Source organism: Homarus americanus, unplaced genomic scaffold (genome assembly GCF_018991925.1).
Source record: "Homarus americanus isolate GMGI-L3 unplaced genomic scaffold, GMGI_Hamer_2.0 scaffold15544, whole genome shotgun sequence".
In the NCBI taxonomy this organism is placed as follows: Eukaryota; Metazoa; Arthropoda; class Malacostraca; order Decapoda; family Nephropidae; genus Homarus; species Homarus americanus.
In genome coordinates this window covers 19,633-35,000 of record NW_024727625.1, presented here as the reverse complement: position 1 = coordinate 35,000, position 15,368 = coordinate 19,633, and the positions used below count along the sequence as shown (strand labels likewise).

The window sequence follows — 15,368 nt, the reverse complement described above, 5'->3', positions numbered from 1 at the left end:
AAACACGTGAACTTGATAAAAGTTAACATAATTTTTAAATATATTATCAGGAGGGAAATGTGGATGAGTACCTACCAGAGTGAGCAGGTGTAGGCGTGGAGCAGAGAGCCAGCAGCAACAGCCACGTCAGGCAAGTCAGGTAGCCAGCCATCACCCTCACTGTGTCCAGGTAGAAAAAGTATATGAGTCAACTCACTGTGTCTAGGTAGATAAAGTATATGAGTCAACTCACTGTGTCCAGGTAGATAAAGTATATGAGTCAGCACACTGTGTCCAGGTAGATAAAGTATATGAGTCAGCTCACTGTGTCCAGGTAGATAAAGTATATGAGTCAGCACACTGTGTCCAGGTAGATAAAGTATATGAGTCAGCTCACTGTGTCCAGGTAGATAAAGTATATGAGTCAGCTCACTGTGTCCAGGTAGATAAAGTATATGAGTCTCACTGTGTCCACACTGTGTCCAGGTAGATAAAGTATATGAGTCAGCTCACTGTGTCCAGGTAGATAAAGTATATGAGTCAACTCACTGTGTCCAGGTAGATAAAGTATATGAGTCAGCTCACTGTGTCCAGGTAGATAAAGTATATGAGTCAACTCACTGTGTCCAGGTAGACAAAGTATATGAGTCAGCTCACTGTGTCCAGGTAGATAAAGTATATGAGTCAGCTCACTGTGTCCAGGTAGATAAAGTATATGAGTCAGCTCACTGTGTCCAGGTAGATAAAGTATATGAGTCAGCTCACTGTGTCCAGGTAGACCAGGTGTCCAGGTAGACAACTCACTGTGTCCAGGTAGCCAACTGTGTAGTCAGCTCACTGTGTCCAGGTAGATATAAGTCATCACTGAGTCAGCTCACTGTGTCCAGGTAGATAAAGTATATGAGTCAGTCCAGGTAGATAAAGTATATGAGTCAGCTCACTGTGTCCAGGTAGATAAAGTATATGAGTCAGCTCACTGTGTCCAGGTAGATAAAGTATATGAGTCAGGTGTCCAGGTAGATAAAGTATATGAGTCAGCTCACTGTGTCCAGGTAGATAAAGTATATGAGTCAGCTCACTGTGTCCAGGTAGATAAAGTATATGAGTCAGCTCACTGTGTCCAGGTAGATAAAGTATATGAGTCAACTCACTGTGTCCAGGTAGATAAAGTATATGAGTCAACACACCAACCTCTCCTCGAAAACATACTATATGAAACTCACATATACGAATTCATAAGTAAAATAGGCAAACACGGAGATTATACGTACAATAGGAAAGCTAGACCAGGTGTACACAGGTGGGGAGAGAGGAAGTGGCTGTCGTGACAACAATGTTTCCAAAACTCTCCTACTAACACTTCATCAGATATTGTCTTCTCTAAAACTCAATGATAACAGCATGACACAAATAGTTTATAAGGGAGACAGTGGAGTGGTTTAGACCAATACGGTGTGTATAACTATCTGGCAATAGCCAAACATACTGAAAAGATTCCCTCCCCGCACGGCCTTATTATACCATGACGATACACAAGTACACTCCTTCACCTCCACGTCGTCTTGTACTTGAGTGTGTTTTGTGTAATCTGGCTTTGTACACCGAGTTTGTGTTATCAGGCCTCATTAAATATAATAATATGCCGTACTATAAGGCACATTCCTCAACATTGTCACTTCGAATGTCATTTTACGTAAACTCCAGTGTTTGAATGTTTTCCCTGATAATGATTTCGTGGAAAAAATAATTCCAAATTCCCAGGTGTCACAGTGAGACTACAAACAGGATATAAAAGAGAGAGCCGGCTAACACCTAACCATAGTCTGGTGGCGCCCAGTCCTACACACACACACACCAGGTTGCTCACTTCATCCTACTGTTGTCGTCTCTCAACCGGTGAATAATTCCTTAGTGTGTTATATGTGTTGTTGTTTTAACCTACTCATGTATTTAGTGTGCAACGAAAATATTATTGTATTTGATAATTGTAAACTCTTGGAACGCTCTGCCAGTGTTGTGACCATGGCTAAGGGGTGGGGCAAGAGGGGGCTTGTGTTAAAATACATAAGCAACAAATACTCAACGAAAGAAGGGGATTAGAATAAAGCAAAAAACGAAGGGAAAGAAAAACCGAAAAAGAAAAGAGAAACAAAAACGGAACATCAACAATAAATCAAGTCATCGCAGCTTCAGTGATTTGACGAATTTCATCAAAATTTGTCTGATTTTTGTTTAAAAACCAGACAGAAAAAATCCGAACTTAAAATGTTAGCCCACCAAGCCCGACTGTGGGGCTTGTCTATCCCCTTGCCCCCACCCCCCCACCCCCAACCGCCCACCTCCTTGGAAAGTTCCAGCAGGTGTCCTTGGTTGTGACGGCACCGAGTGTAACCTCTTTGAAGATCAGACTTGACTAACACTAGCGCAGGTACAGGTACATTCAGGAGCCGGTGCATGCCCAGTACTTGCCAACAGTGCGTAACAGACCAGCTGCCCAAGAAGCTAACGAGCCGATCTGTGGCGGAGATAGAAGCAAAAGTAAATATAGGGTTGCGGAAATACTTGTGTCACGGCAGCCAGCAGGTGCCGCATCCACATGAGTACCCTGCTGGCCTGTCTCTCTTCTTGTACGCTCAATGTAGAGGTGTTGTAACCTGCACTAGTGGACCCAGTGTTAAATTAATTTAAACGTGTTTTATGATATAATAATAATGATAAAAATAAAAATTATTGGTTTATTAATAAATATAAACAGCCATAAGCTGAACATACAAATGACAATAGTGGTTAATATATAATATATAATGAAAAGTGTGTGTGTGTGTGTGTGTGTGTTTAAAACTACATGTACCTGCTTCCAAAAGCTAAAAAAAAGATCTTTTTATATCAATATGTAGGTGAAGCTTTACTGAAAGTGGAGTGAGTACTTTATTTACCTGGACACAGTGAGCTGACTCATATACTTTATTTACCTGGACACAGTGAGCTGACTCATATACTTTATATACCTGGACACAGTGAGCTGACTCATATACTTTATTTACCTGGACACGGTGAGCTGACTCATATACTTTATTTACCTGGACACAGTGAGCTGACTCATATACTTTATTTACCTGGACACAGTGAGCTGACTCATATACTTTATTTACCTGGACACAGTGAGCTGACTCATATACTTTATTTACCTGGACACAGTGAGCTGACTCATATACTTCGTTTACCTGGACACAGTGAGCTGACTCATATACTTTATCTCCCTGGACACAGTAAGATGACTCATATACTTTATTTACCAGGACTTAGTGAGCTGACTCATATTCTTTATTTACCAGGACACAGTGAGCTGACTCATATACTTTATCTACCTGGACACAGTGAGTTGACTCATATACTTTAGTTACCTGCACACAGTGAGCTGACTCATATACTTTACCTACCTGGACACAGTGAGTTGACTCATTTACTTTATCTACCTGGACACAGTGAGATGACTCATATATTTTATTTACCTGGACACAGTGAGCTGACTCATATACTTTATCTACCTAGACACAGTGAGTTGACTCATATACTTTATTTACCTGGACACAGTGAGCTGACTCATATGCTTTATTTACCTGGACATAGTGAGCTGACTCATATACTTTATCTACCTGGACACAGTGAGCTGACTCATATACTTTACCTACCTGGACACAGTGAGCTGACTCATATACTTTATTTACCTGGACACAGTGAGGTGACTTTTATACTTTACCTACCTGGACACAGTGAGTTGACTCATTTACTTTATCTACCTTGACACAGTGAGTTGACTCATATACTTTATTTACCTGGACACAGTGAGCTGACTCATATACTATATCTATCTGGACTCAATGAGCTGACTCATCAACTTAACCTACCTGGACACAGTGAGTTGACTCATATACTTTATCTAACTAGAAAAAGTGAGCTGACTCATATACTTTATTTTCCTGGACACAGTGAGCTGACTCATATACTCTATTTACCTGGACATAGTGAGCTGACTCATATTCATTTTCTACCTGGACACAGTGAGTTGACTCATATACTTTATTTACATGGGCACAGTGAGGTGACTCATATACTTTATCTACCTGAACACGGTGAGTTGACTCATATACTTTATTCACCTAGACACAGTTAGCTGACTCATATACCTTATCTACCTGGACACAATGAGCTGACTTATATACTTTATTTACCTGGACACAGTGAGCTGACTCATATACTTTAATTACCTGGACAAGGTGAGCTGACTCATATACTTTATCTACCTGGACACAATGAACTGACTCATATACTTTATTTACCTAGACACAGTTAACTGACTCATATACTTTATTTACCTGGACACAGTGAGCTGACTCATCTACTTAACCTACCTGGACACAGTGAGCTGACTCATATACTTTATTTTCCTGGACACATTGAGCTGACTCATATACTATATTTACCTGGACACAGTGAGCTGACTTATATTCATTTTCTACCTGGACACAGTGAGTTGACTCATATACTTTATTTACATGGACACAGTGAGCTGACTCATATACTTTATCTACCTGAACACGGTGAGTTGACTCATATACTTAATTCACCTAGACACAGTTAGCTGACTCATATACTTTATTTACCTGGACACAGTGAGTTGACTCCTATACTTTATCTACCTGGACACAGTGAGCTGACTCATATACTTTATCTACCTGAACACGGTGAGCTGACTCATATACTTTATCTACCTGGACACAATGAGCTGACTTATATACTTTATTTACCTGGACACAGTGAGTTGACTCCTATACTTTAGCTACCTGGACACAGTGAGCTGACTCATATACTTTATTTACCTGGACAAAGCGAGCTGACTCATATACATTATCTACCTGGACACAATGAGCTGACTTATATACTTTATTTACCTGGACACAGTGAGTTGACTCCTATACATTATCTACCTGGACAAAGTGAGCTGACTCATATATTTTATTTACCTAGACACAGTTAACTGACTCATATACTTTATTTACCTGGACACAGTGAGTTGACTCATATAATTTACCTACCTGGACACAGTGAGTTGACTCATATACTTTATCTACCTGGACACAGTGAGCTGACTCATATACTTTACCTACCTGGACACAGTGAGCTGACTCATATACTTTATTTACCTGGACACAGTGAGCTGATTCTTATACTTTATTTACCTGGACACAGTGAGCTGACTCATATACTTTATCTACCTTGACACAGTGAGCTGACTCATCTACTTAACCTACCTGGACACAGTGGGTTGACTCATTTACTTTATCTACCTGGACACAGTGAGCTGACTCATATACTTTATTTACCTGGACACAAAAAGCTGACTCTTATACTTTATATACCTGCACACAGTGAGCTGACTCATATACTTTATCTACCTTGACACAGTGAGTTGACTCATATACTTTATCTACCTGGACACAGTGAGCTGACTCATATACTTTATTTACCTGGACACAGTGAGTTGACTTTTATACTTTATCTTCCTGGACACAGTGAGCTGACTCATATTCTTTATCTACCTGGACACAGTGAGCTGACTCATATACTTTATTTACCTGGACACAGTGAGCTGACTCATATACTTTATTTACCTGGACACAGTGAGCAGACTCATATACTTTATTTACCTGGACTCAGTGAGCTGACTCATATACTTTATTTACCTGGACTCAGTGAGCTGACTCATATACTTTATTTACCTGGACACAGTGAGCTGACTCATATACTTTATTTACCTGGACACAGTGAGTTGACTCATATACTTTATCTACCTGGACACAGTGAGCTGACTCATATACTTTATCTACCTGGACACAGTGAGTTGACTCATATACTTTATCTACCTGGCCACAGTGAGCTGACTCATATAATTTATCTACCTGGTCACAGTGAGGTGACTCATATACTTTATTTACCTGGACACTGCGTTGAGTCCTAGACCTTATCTACCTGAACTCAGTGAACTGACTCATATACTTTATTTACCTGGTTACAGTGAGGATAATGGCTGGATACCTGACCTGGCTGACTTGGGTGTTGCTGCTGGCTCTCTGCTACACGCCTACACCTGCTCACTCTGGTAGGAACTCACTAGTATTTTTTTTTTTAAGAATTTCCATTCATGAGTGTAATTTATTTGATGCTGTTTTAAGCGTTTACGAAATTACAGCCAATGTTCATGCAGTTAGATCACAAACAAGACTTGAGTTTAACAAGATTAGGAAACTAATTTACCTGCTGTATGTCTTCCTGTACAGGGAGCTTCGGGTCAGCAGGTATTGGTGGTGGTGGTGGTAATGAGTTCACCCTGGACGGTATTCATGACGGCCCGTGGATTGGCGATGACGGATACATAGGAGGAAGTGACGCCGACTCAACAGGACCGGTGGGCTTAGAGTTCCCAGTTTTAGTTATATTCTCTTTCCTCCTATTGCACTTGGTAGACTTAATATAATCATTAATTCTATTTTCCTAAACATGGTTAATTATTCTTATTTCTGTAAAAGTATCTAATTTATTCAGCCAATATTTCCCATAAAGTAGTCTTGTGTGTTTCATCTTAACCAACTGTTGTGGAATTCACTGTGTATAAATCTGGTCAACATGAAGGCGACTCCCGACCATTAATATTTGATATAATCTATATAATCCAACTCATCAGCTTTACACTGAGGTTCACTGTACTGGTGTAGCTTATCTATGTGAGACTAGACAATGGAAGACCAGCCCAGTTTTATCTCTTACTTGTCTTTCTTATTATATTATTGATAATTATCTTATGTTCTTTGGCAAAATAAAAAATCTATTTCCAATCTCTTACAGGGTGTGATACTAAGGACTCCGATTCAACTATTTAACTCTACAGGTACCAGGCTGATACCAGTGATAACAGGTCCTCCACTCAACTCAAGACCCCAAAAGTAATAGACATGACCAACAGTCCTGTAATAAAATAATAAATGTAATAAAATAATGTAATAAAAAATTTCAATATAGTTATGAAACCTGTTGAGTTAACTGACACTTCTCAGGAGCCATTATTGTGTAACGTTGACAAGAAGTTTAGTTGACAGTATAATCAATACCTCTAGACTTACTGGTTATAATTCTGAGGCAGTTAAGGCATCAATGTTCTGACTCACAAAGATTCTTAATTTACGGAACATTTTTTGTTACAGTAAAGTATCGTTGTGTAAAATAATGTAATGATGTCATCCAATGTCTTTCATCCACCAAACATGTAGTAGACATGTTCCTTAATAACCTTAATGGGTGGAAAATGAACTTAGCAACACTTGAACATGTTACCTAAGAAGAGCTTGAGTATAGTGTACTGAGGAGGTGGATGAGTCGCCCCTGAAGACTCTCCACCCTTGTCTCAGCCACACGTCTCTTACCAAATATTTATGATCTTCGTCCAGCTATCACCAACATGGTTAAACTGATCACAGGATAAAGGTTGTGGGTGTGTATGTTAGCGTGTGTGTGTTTGTGTCTGAGGAGGATGGTGTTTATTACTAGCAACCATATCAGGCTCTGAAGCCACTGAGTAACTAAGAGTGGTAACACTACACACACAGTCGGCATCACCTCCAACATAAGGTTGAAGGTCGCTGACATACCGCGTTCTCAGTCAACCGTGTCCATTGTACAGTCAGTCAAAGACCACCGACCCCACCCTAGGTCTTGTGCTCGCAATTTTACCTGGCAATACTTGGTAAAGGAAGGCTGTATGTAAAGGTGATTATGATTGGTGGATTGTTTTCTGCTGTATCACTGTCAGGATAATTATTAAATAAACTATTCATAGTTATATAAGGTCATGAGACGTTTCAAAATGTTCGTATATTTGCTTAAATATTGAAGAAAATTATATTAATGAATTGGCAACTCAACTACAACCACAGCTGCCACAAGATTCTCACATCAAATTTTATTCATTATTTAAACAAATATACGATCATTTGGAAACTTCTCATGACCTTAAATAACAATGAATAGTTTATTGTTATAAAAAAGTTACCCTTGGTTTAATATTTATCCTGACAGTGATACAGCTCGAAACAATCACCTTTACATACAACCATCCTTTACCAAGTATTGCCAGGTAAAATTGCGAGCACAAGACCTAGGGTGGGGTCGGTGGTCTTTGACTGACTGTACTGTACCGTCCAGATCTCAACTTGCTTCACACTGGTAAAATATTATTAGTGAAGACGTAGACGACGTATATTCTTGTGCATATGATTTATGGCTACTTTTTCGCTGTGCTATTTCTAAAAACAATAATATATTGGTTGATCTAATGCAGTGGTTCTCAACCTTGTTTGCCCCATGCACCTCTTTCACCATATGTCAGAATGTCATTCCCCCCTCCTTTCCAAGATTGTCTGCCTCAAAAAGTGCATTCCAAATAATATGCATGTAATACTGAAAATCCTTTATTTTTTCCATATTAGTATCAGTTTCCCTGAAAACCTGAGGGGGGAAATTCCCCCCTGGTTGAGAACCCCTGATCTAATGAATCTAAAACACACACACACACACACACACACACTCACACTCGCATACACACACACACACACACACACACAGTAAGTGATTTGTGACAACTGACTGTACAGTACAACACAGGCTGACAACAGATCATAATGAGCTGTGTGATACTAAAGGACTTAAGGGCATACTAATTATAAATGCATGATATGGTCAACGATGGCCAGAAGTATCAGCTGACAGAACGTGATGGAGGATGATGACAACAATAACTACACATTATATCTCTTCAACATCTTCACCAACATCGTCATTATTGATGGTTTATGTAGCATACAGTTGAACGTATTCAGGGTTTCCCCGGTAAAGATTTCGTTGCCACATCTAAAACCAAACTGTGAGTCAGAGTTAGCCAACAAACAGGTTATATAAGAGACGTAAGTTCAGGAAAGTCCTCAGTCACGTTCTTCTCGTCAGAGGTCGTACACACGCGGAGTTGATCACAACTAACCTAACCAACTCTCTCGTCAGTCACAAACAGGTGAATATATCCTGACCTGCTGGTTTCTTGATTCCTTAACCTCTCTTGTTGAAGGGAAGTATTGGACGCTGCTAATAAGAGTGAGAGTGTGGCAATTAAGTATAAATTTAATAATTGTTGATTCATGGTGTCTTGCCAACCAGCGCCGCTGACCCACACCTCCCTGCCTGTTGTGCAGTCTCTCTGTTAACGGATTTTGTTTATGAATACCGATAATATGTCAGTGTTATTAAATAGTTATCACAGGCAGCAATAACAATGTTAGAGTGCCCCTGGAAATATATATATATATATATATATATATATATATATATATATATATATATATATATATATATATATATATATATATATATATATATATATATATATTTTACTGTAGTATATTGGATTAGAAAATGTGAGTTATAGAGAAGAGTGTTGTACTTATAGAAATTTGTTCCTACACTGTAAAAAATTACCGTGAATATTAGAGTGGTTCACTGTAAAAAATCTACGGTTGGCCACCATATTTGTTTTATGGCATTTTACAGAAACATACCGTGGTCGTCTGTTTTGACATATACTTACGCACTGTAAATTTTATGGTGGAACACTAGTAAATGGGCTTCCATTATTCCACCATAAAATTTACGGTACATTTTTTACAGTGTATATATATCAATGTCAGGATGACGCTTTACAAATATAAGTACTTAATCTACCTGGACACAGTGAGCTGACTCATAATTTATCTACCTGGTCACAGTGAGCTGACTCATATACTTTATCTACCTGGACACAGTGAGCTGACTCATATACTTTATCTACCTGGACACAGTGAGCTGACTCAAATACTTTATCTACCTGGACACAGTGAGCTGACTCATATACTTTATCTACCCGGACACAATGAGATGACTCATATACTTTATCTACCTGGACACAGTGAGTTGACTCATATAATTTATCTACCTGGACACAGTGAGGGTGATGGCTGGCTACCTGACCTGCCTGACGTGGGTGTTGCTGCTGGCTCTCTGCTACACGCCCACACCTGCTCACTCTGGTAGGTATTACACCATTATCTCTTTTGTTATATAAGAACCTTAACATGTACGATTAACTTCATGTGTTTGTAAGATCTGTTAAGATCACAGTAGAGACTCAGTCATTTAATTTATCTATCAACCTGTACTGGAATTGAGAAACACATTTATAATCATATAGGTACTTGGGTGTCATCTCTTCCTTGTCTTTCTGCACAGAGAACGTTGGGTTGGTAAGTGATGGTAGAGGCCAGAGGCTGACCCGAAACGTTCATTTAATCATCGCAGGAGGACATGACGCCTACAGACCAGGACCGGTAATGCTCATTGTTTCTTACTTTCATCTCTGTCGAAACTTGTAAATATGATAGGTTTGTTAATTGTCTCCCTTAAATAATTTAATGTTTTTGTTTTGTTTTTATCCAGTAAAAGTGTGCAATTGTTCAGCAAACCCCTCCTACACGTTATTCTTCTGTTTTTCTTACACTAATGGTCATGATGATTCAGATGAGGAAATTCTACAGTCCACCTAATTTACGTTCCCCTACTGAGTTACTGAGAATGTATGACCAAAGCTATGCCGGAAAAAATCACTCCAGGCAATCTGAAGCTATATGGCCGCCCGATCACAGGCCTTATGCAGTATAGGTTCAGGTGTGAGTTACCTTAGTCAATATAACCACATACATCGCGTGGCTCCCGTCGCTTCTAGTGTGAGGCGGTCTTACGACTCTGGAAACGAGAAGATATGAACGAGGGAATAATTGATAGATTGTTAACACCTGATGTCGTGACTGTACTACATATATATATATATATATATATATATATATATATATATATATATATATATATATATATATATATATATATATATATATATATATATATATATATATATATATTCATACAGTAGATAACTAGAGTGGTGAGATAGAAAAACATTGTCACACGAATTAACGATAATCGTCTGATTAAGAGAATAAATCTGGTCAACATGAAGGCGACTCCCGACCATTAATGTTTGATATAAACTATATAATCCAACTCATCAGCTTTACACTGAGGTTCACTGTACTGGTGTAGCTTATCTATGTGAGACTAGACAATGGAAGACCAGCCCAGTTTTATCTCTTATTTTTTTCCTTATTATAGTTAATGTATTACTAATTATTTTTAATCATTACCACACGGTCTCACCTACAGGGAGCGCTATTAAGGACTCGACCAGGCCGCCGTGGCTGGAGTCCACCAATAAGAAAGGGTCCTCCTCTCACCCAGTTTGCATAACCAACAGTTCTATACGTCTGACATTCCTGAAGCCCTGCATACCATCTTAGGGCCAATATATTATCACTGAAATCTTCAGCACTTCTAAAGAAATATATCAATTCTACAATTCATAAAATGTATTTATTTAGTGTATAAGAATTTATAAATAAAGTTGCGAAACCATCTATGTTAACTTCTATTTCTCAGACACCTTTATAGTGTTACTTTAATTAGCAGTATAATTAAACTCTTCTGAAGCTCTGGTGTTGTTTCACTTGATTATATTATGTGACAATTTTCAGACAGGTAAGACCAACAATGTTCTGACTCACAAAGATTTATTAATTTACAGAACATTTTTAGTTACAGTAAAGTATCGTTGAGTAAAGGTTAAGTATTTTAATTTAGGTTAAGGTGGGGAAAGGATGGAAGGCATGCTGGGGCTCAAGGCACAGCCAGACATGAGGGATGGAGAAGTCACAACATATAGTCGTGGGGGGAAAGGTTGGAAAAGAAGTTTAATGAGTTAAACAGAGAGGGACGACACCCGTTGTTTTACATATTACAAAGTTTGTTGGCTAACTAAGCTAACCTAGGATTGGATGAGGTTGCACAATGGTTACTTTGGTAGACAATGACTTGTTGGATTTTACAATTAAATATTTATTAAAATCTTATTACTGTATTACGTTATGGACTCACTAGATTGTGACTTGTTAAATGTGAACTTATATCATCTAAGTTTTAATCTAAAGTGGATCACTGTGGCGAACATAGATGGGTCGCGGGTTGGGTTGTTGTAGTGCAGGCAGACTCCGGGACCACCAGGCGTGGGGTCGCCCTTCGTTGATGTCTTCCCCGCGTAGGTGGTCTGAGCTGTGAGGGTCGTCCAGGAGCTTGTCCCAAACCTTCTTCCCTAGGCGATGGAGCCTGACGCTGAGGTCCTCTGTTTTATTTCTCAGGTGGATGGTTTCCACTGTCTCCTGGTAGGGTGGCGCTTGGCCACTGGCTGACCTCAAACACTTGTTTTGGAAGCTCTGTCGTTGTTGCAGTCTGGTCTTCCCAGGTGTGACGATTGGTATATGTGGGTACTCCAACACACGCCTCACCAGCGCCTTGTACAGGTGGACTTGTGTCTTCTTATCAAGGTCAATGGTTGACTTTCATCTATCAAATCATCTAAGAGATATGTTGCTTAATAGCTTTGATGAATATAAAGTCAACTTAGGAACATTTAAACGTTACCCAAGTAGAACTTGAATGTGGTAAGGAATACTGAAGAGGTACTTGAATCACCATGACCACGACACCCACAGCCATACGTGGTATCTGACCTCCTTCAGCCAATAATCAAACTGTTCCATCTGTAGATATTGTACGCATATTAGTCTGTTTAGGTCTATATATGTTGTATATTAATGATTGTGTGTATTTGCATTTTTGGAAACGACTCGTTTGCATATAGATTGTGTGTGAATTTTTATGCCTATGATAAAAAAAATATATATATATATATATATATATACATACATATACATATATATATATATATATATATATATATATATATATATATATATATATATATATATATATATATATATATATATATATATATATATATATTGTACGCCGTCTCCTAATTTACTTTAATATCCAGGTTCTAGGCGTAACCAAACAAAAAAAATGAAGTAAATAAAAAAAGGATAAAAAAATGAAGTAAACCTTTAAGAATTTAATTAAATTAAATACTAACACAATAAAGAGCCTCGTAGGGTGTCACCACAAATTGATTCACTATCGAAAATTTTAAGACACAAGTGATACGAAACATCGAAACATCAAAAGAATATAAATAAAGCATTGGATTACGTTAACACTGCATAAACATATAAAAACTAACACTGAAATTTACTAACGTGAAACAACACTGAATTACTTAAATGTAACTAAGCAAGCACTGATGGACACATAAGAGACATAAATAGGTACTCACATAGATATACCACATTGGTAGCGACAGGAATAATCACAGAAATAAAATGAAGTATAAGTAACAGGTGACAGGTGTCATTCAAAAGAACGCGAACTAATGACAAGGAGGACTGGACTGCCCTCCTTCTACTGGTGAGCACTATACATAGGGTCCAGCTCAGCTAATGAGACCAGCCAGCGGGTGAAACATGGGTCATTTAACGATGCAGATGATCGTTAGAGAAACAAAGAATGCTTGTTACAATACTAAATGAAGAAATAAGATGGGCTTGAACAAATATTAACAGTTAAAACCTTAACAGCACAGGGTAAGGTGACTAGATTATATAATAGTAAATATAACACATCGTTACAGGAATAATATAGAATAACATGGAAGCATGTTATAAAAAATAATAGAAAAATACGACACCGTTGTAACACTTCCCCCCATAAAATAAAATTTTGCTTGCACAAATTTTGATATGACATAAGTGTTCATTCTGTGGGTCTAGACAACAGATCACTAGCATCACAGGCTAGCTTGAAAGGCTTAGAAAAATTAGGGGCTCTTAAAATAGGATATGAGCATAATACATTTTTCAAGTTTTGAAAAGAATCCTGACACCTTGAAATCCAACAAAAAATATTACCCTTCTTCAACAAATCAGTAAGGGGTAGTGCCAACTCGGCAAAATTACAAATATATCTCCGGTAATAACCCACACAACCCAAAAATCTGCGGACTTGTCGTTTGTTACATGGAACAGGCGTCTGAGAAATAGTGTCACACCTTGCTGTGGGAGGAGCAAGTTTCCAACCCAATTACATGTCCCAGATACAAAAGTTGAGCACAAACAAATTCTGACTTAGTAAAGTTTATAACAAGTCCTACATTTTCTAACTCAGTGAAGAGAGCATCTAGCTGACATAAATGGTCTGACCAAGTGTGAGAAAAAATTACAACATCATCTAAATATACTACACAACCAGGCCAAGTGGCCGTGACTTGTAACATCAGCCTTTGAAAGGTAGCAGGGGCATTGCAAAGCCCGAAAGGCATAACATTAAATTTATAGGTCTTACCTAATGTCACAAAACTGGAGATGTCTTTAACACGACAGGTCAAAGGTACTTGCCAAAACCCTCGAAGGCAATCAATCTTAGAGAGGAACTTGGCGTTCCCGATTGCTTCGATGCAGTCGTCGACTCTGGGTAGAGGGAACCTGTCCTTGCTGGTGACGGCGTTGACCTTGCGGAAGTCAATGCAGAATTGAAGAGTGCCGTCCTTCTTCGGTACTAGAGTGACTGGCGAGCACCACTCACTGATAGGGAACCTGCTTGATAGGCTCAGCAGAACCAACATCAATATCATGCACCACGGCAGTGGTACAGCCAGGCCTGTCTTGGAAGACAAGAGGATGTTGTTGGATGGCGGCCAGCACGTCAGCTCTCTGGTGTCCCGGTAAATGCTGTAACTTCTCATGCAACTCCAAGGAGTTGGACTGCCAAACCCTGACTGATGACAGGGCGCGTGGACTTGCCTCTTCTTTTTCCTCTTCTTTCTCACCGTCTACCAAGAAAGTGTCAACGGCACACACGGGAACTGGATCATCAGCAACAAATGGGGGTGCTGGGCGTGTGTGGTACAGCTTGATGGTGTTGACGTGACATAAGCGCTGTAGTCGGCGCCTGTCAGGGGTAGAGATAATATAATTTGTGGGGCTTACCTTCTTCACCACTCTAAATGGCCCACTAAACTTCGCATGGAGTGGCTGTCCATGTCTCGGCAAGAGAATGAGAACTTGATCTCCTATCTGGAACTCTGTGTCTGTCACACTTGTCGCACCATGTCTTGGTCTTGCACTGCGACTGCTGTAAGTGGTCTGCGGCAAGGCTCCAACATCTTAGAAGCTTCTCTCTAACATCTCCTCCTAAACTTAATACCCTAATGCTCTCTTCACTACTACCTAACAATGAACTATTCCCAACTCTGT

At 39.0% G+C, this 15,368-nt stretch overlaps 1 protein-coding gene and 1 long non-coding RNA gene across 4 annotated transcripts; both read left to right on the top strand.

Moving 5' to 3' along the window:
• Positions 1 to 1,764: 1,764 nt before the first annotated feature.
• Positions 1,765 to 7,055, top strand: LOC121865881. Of its 3 annotated transcripts, none has more exons than XR_006088849.1 (4): positions 1,765 to 1,875; positions 6,056 to 6,139; positions 6,318 to 6,445; positions 6,883 to 7,055. XR_006088849.1 is itself a non-coding variant. In XM_042365425.1 (4 exons), coding segments are annotated over exons 1-4 (315 nt in total). In that variant the 5' UTR covers positions 1,802 to 1,889; the 3' UTR covers positions 6,985 to 7,055. The 3 variants fall into 3 exon arrangements, 2 of the variants coding, with proteins under 2 accessions (XP_042221359.1, XP_042221360.1); XM_042365425.1 differs by having other exon boundaries at positions 1,802 to 1,890; XM_042365426.1 differs by lacking the exon at positions 1,765 to 1,875 and adding an exon at positions 2,347 to 2,517.
• A 1,931-nt stretch (positions 7,056 to 8,986) lies between these two features.
• On the top strand, positions 8,987 to 11,582 carry LOC121865882. Its single transcript, XR_006088850.1, has 4 exons — positions 8,987 to 9,097; positions 10,062 to 10,145; positions 10,345 to 10,442; positions 11,332 to 11,582. It is a non-coding gene; the product is annotated as an uncharacterized LOC121865882 (long non-coding RNA).
• Positions 11,583 to 15,368: the final 3,786 nt, after the last annotated feature.

What these genes read in the sequence shown, in the direction of transcription:
- LOC121865881 (XM_042365425.1), top strand. An exon ending in GCCTACACCTGCTCACTCTG is followed by an intron (nt 6,140 to 6,317) that starts GTAGGAACTCAC and finishes CTTCCTGTACAG; the next exon opens with GGAGCTTCGGGTCAGCAGGT. An exon ending in ACGCCGACTCAACAGGACCG is followed by an intron (nt 6,446 to 6,882) that starts GTGGGCTTAGAG and finishes AATCTCTTACAG; the next exon opens with GGTGTGATACTAAGGACTCC.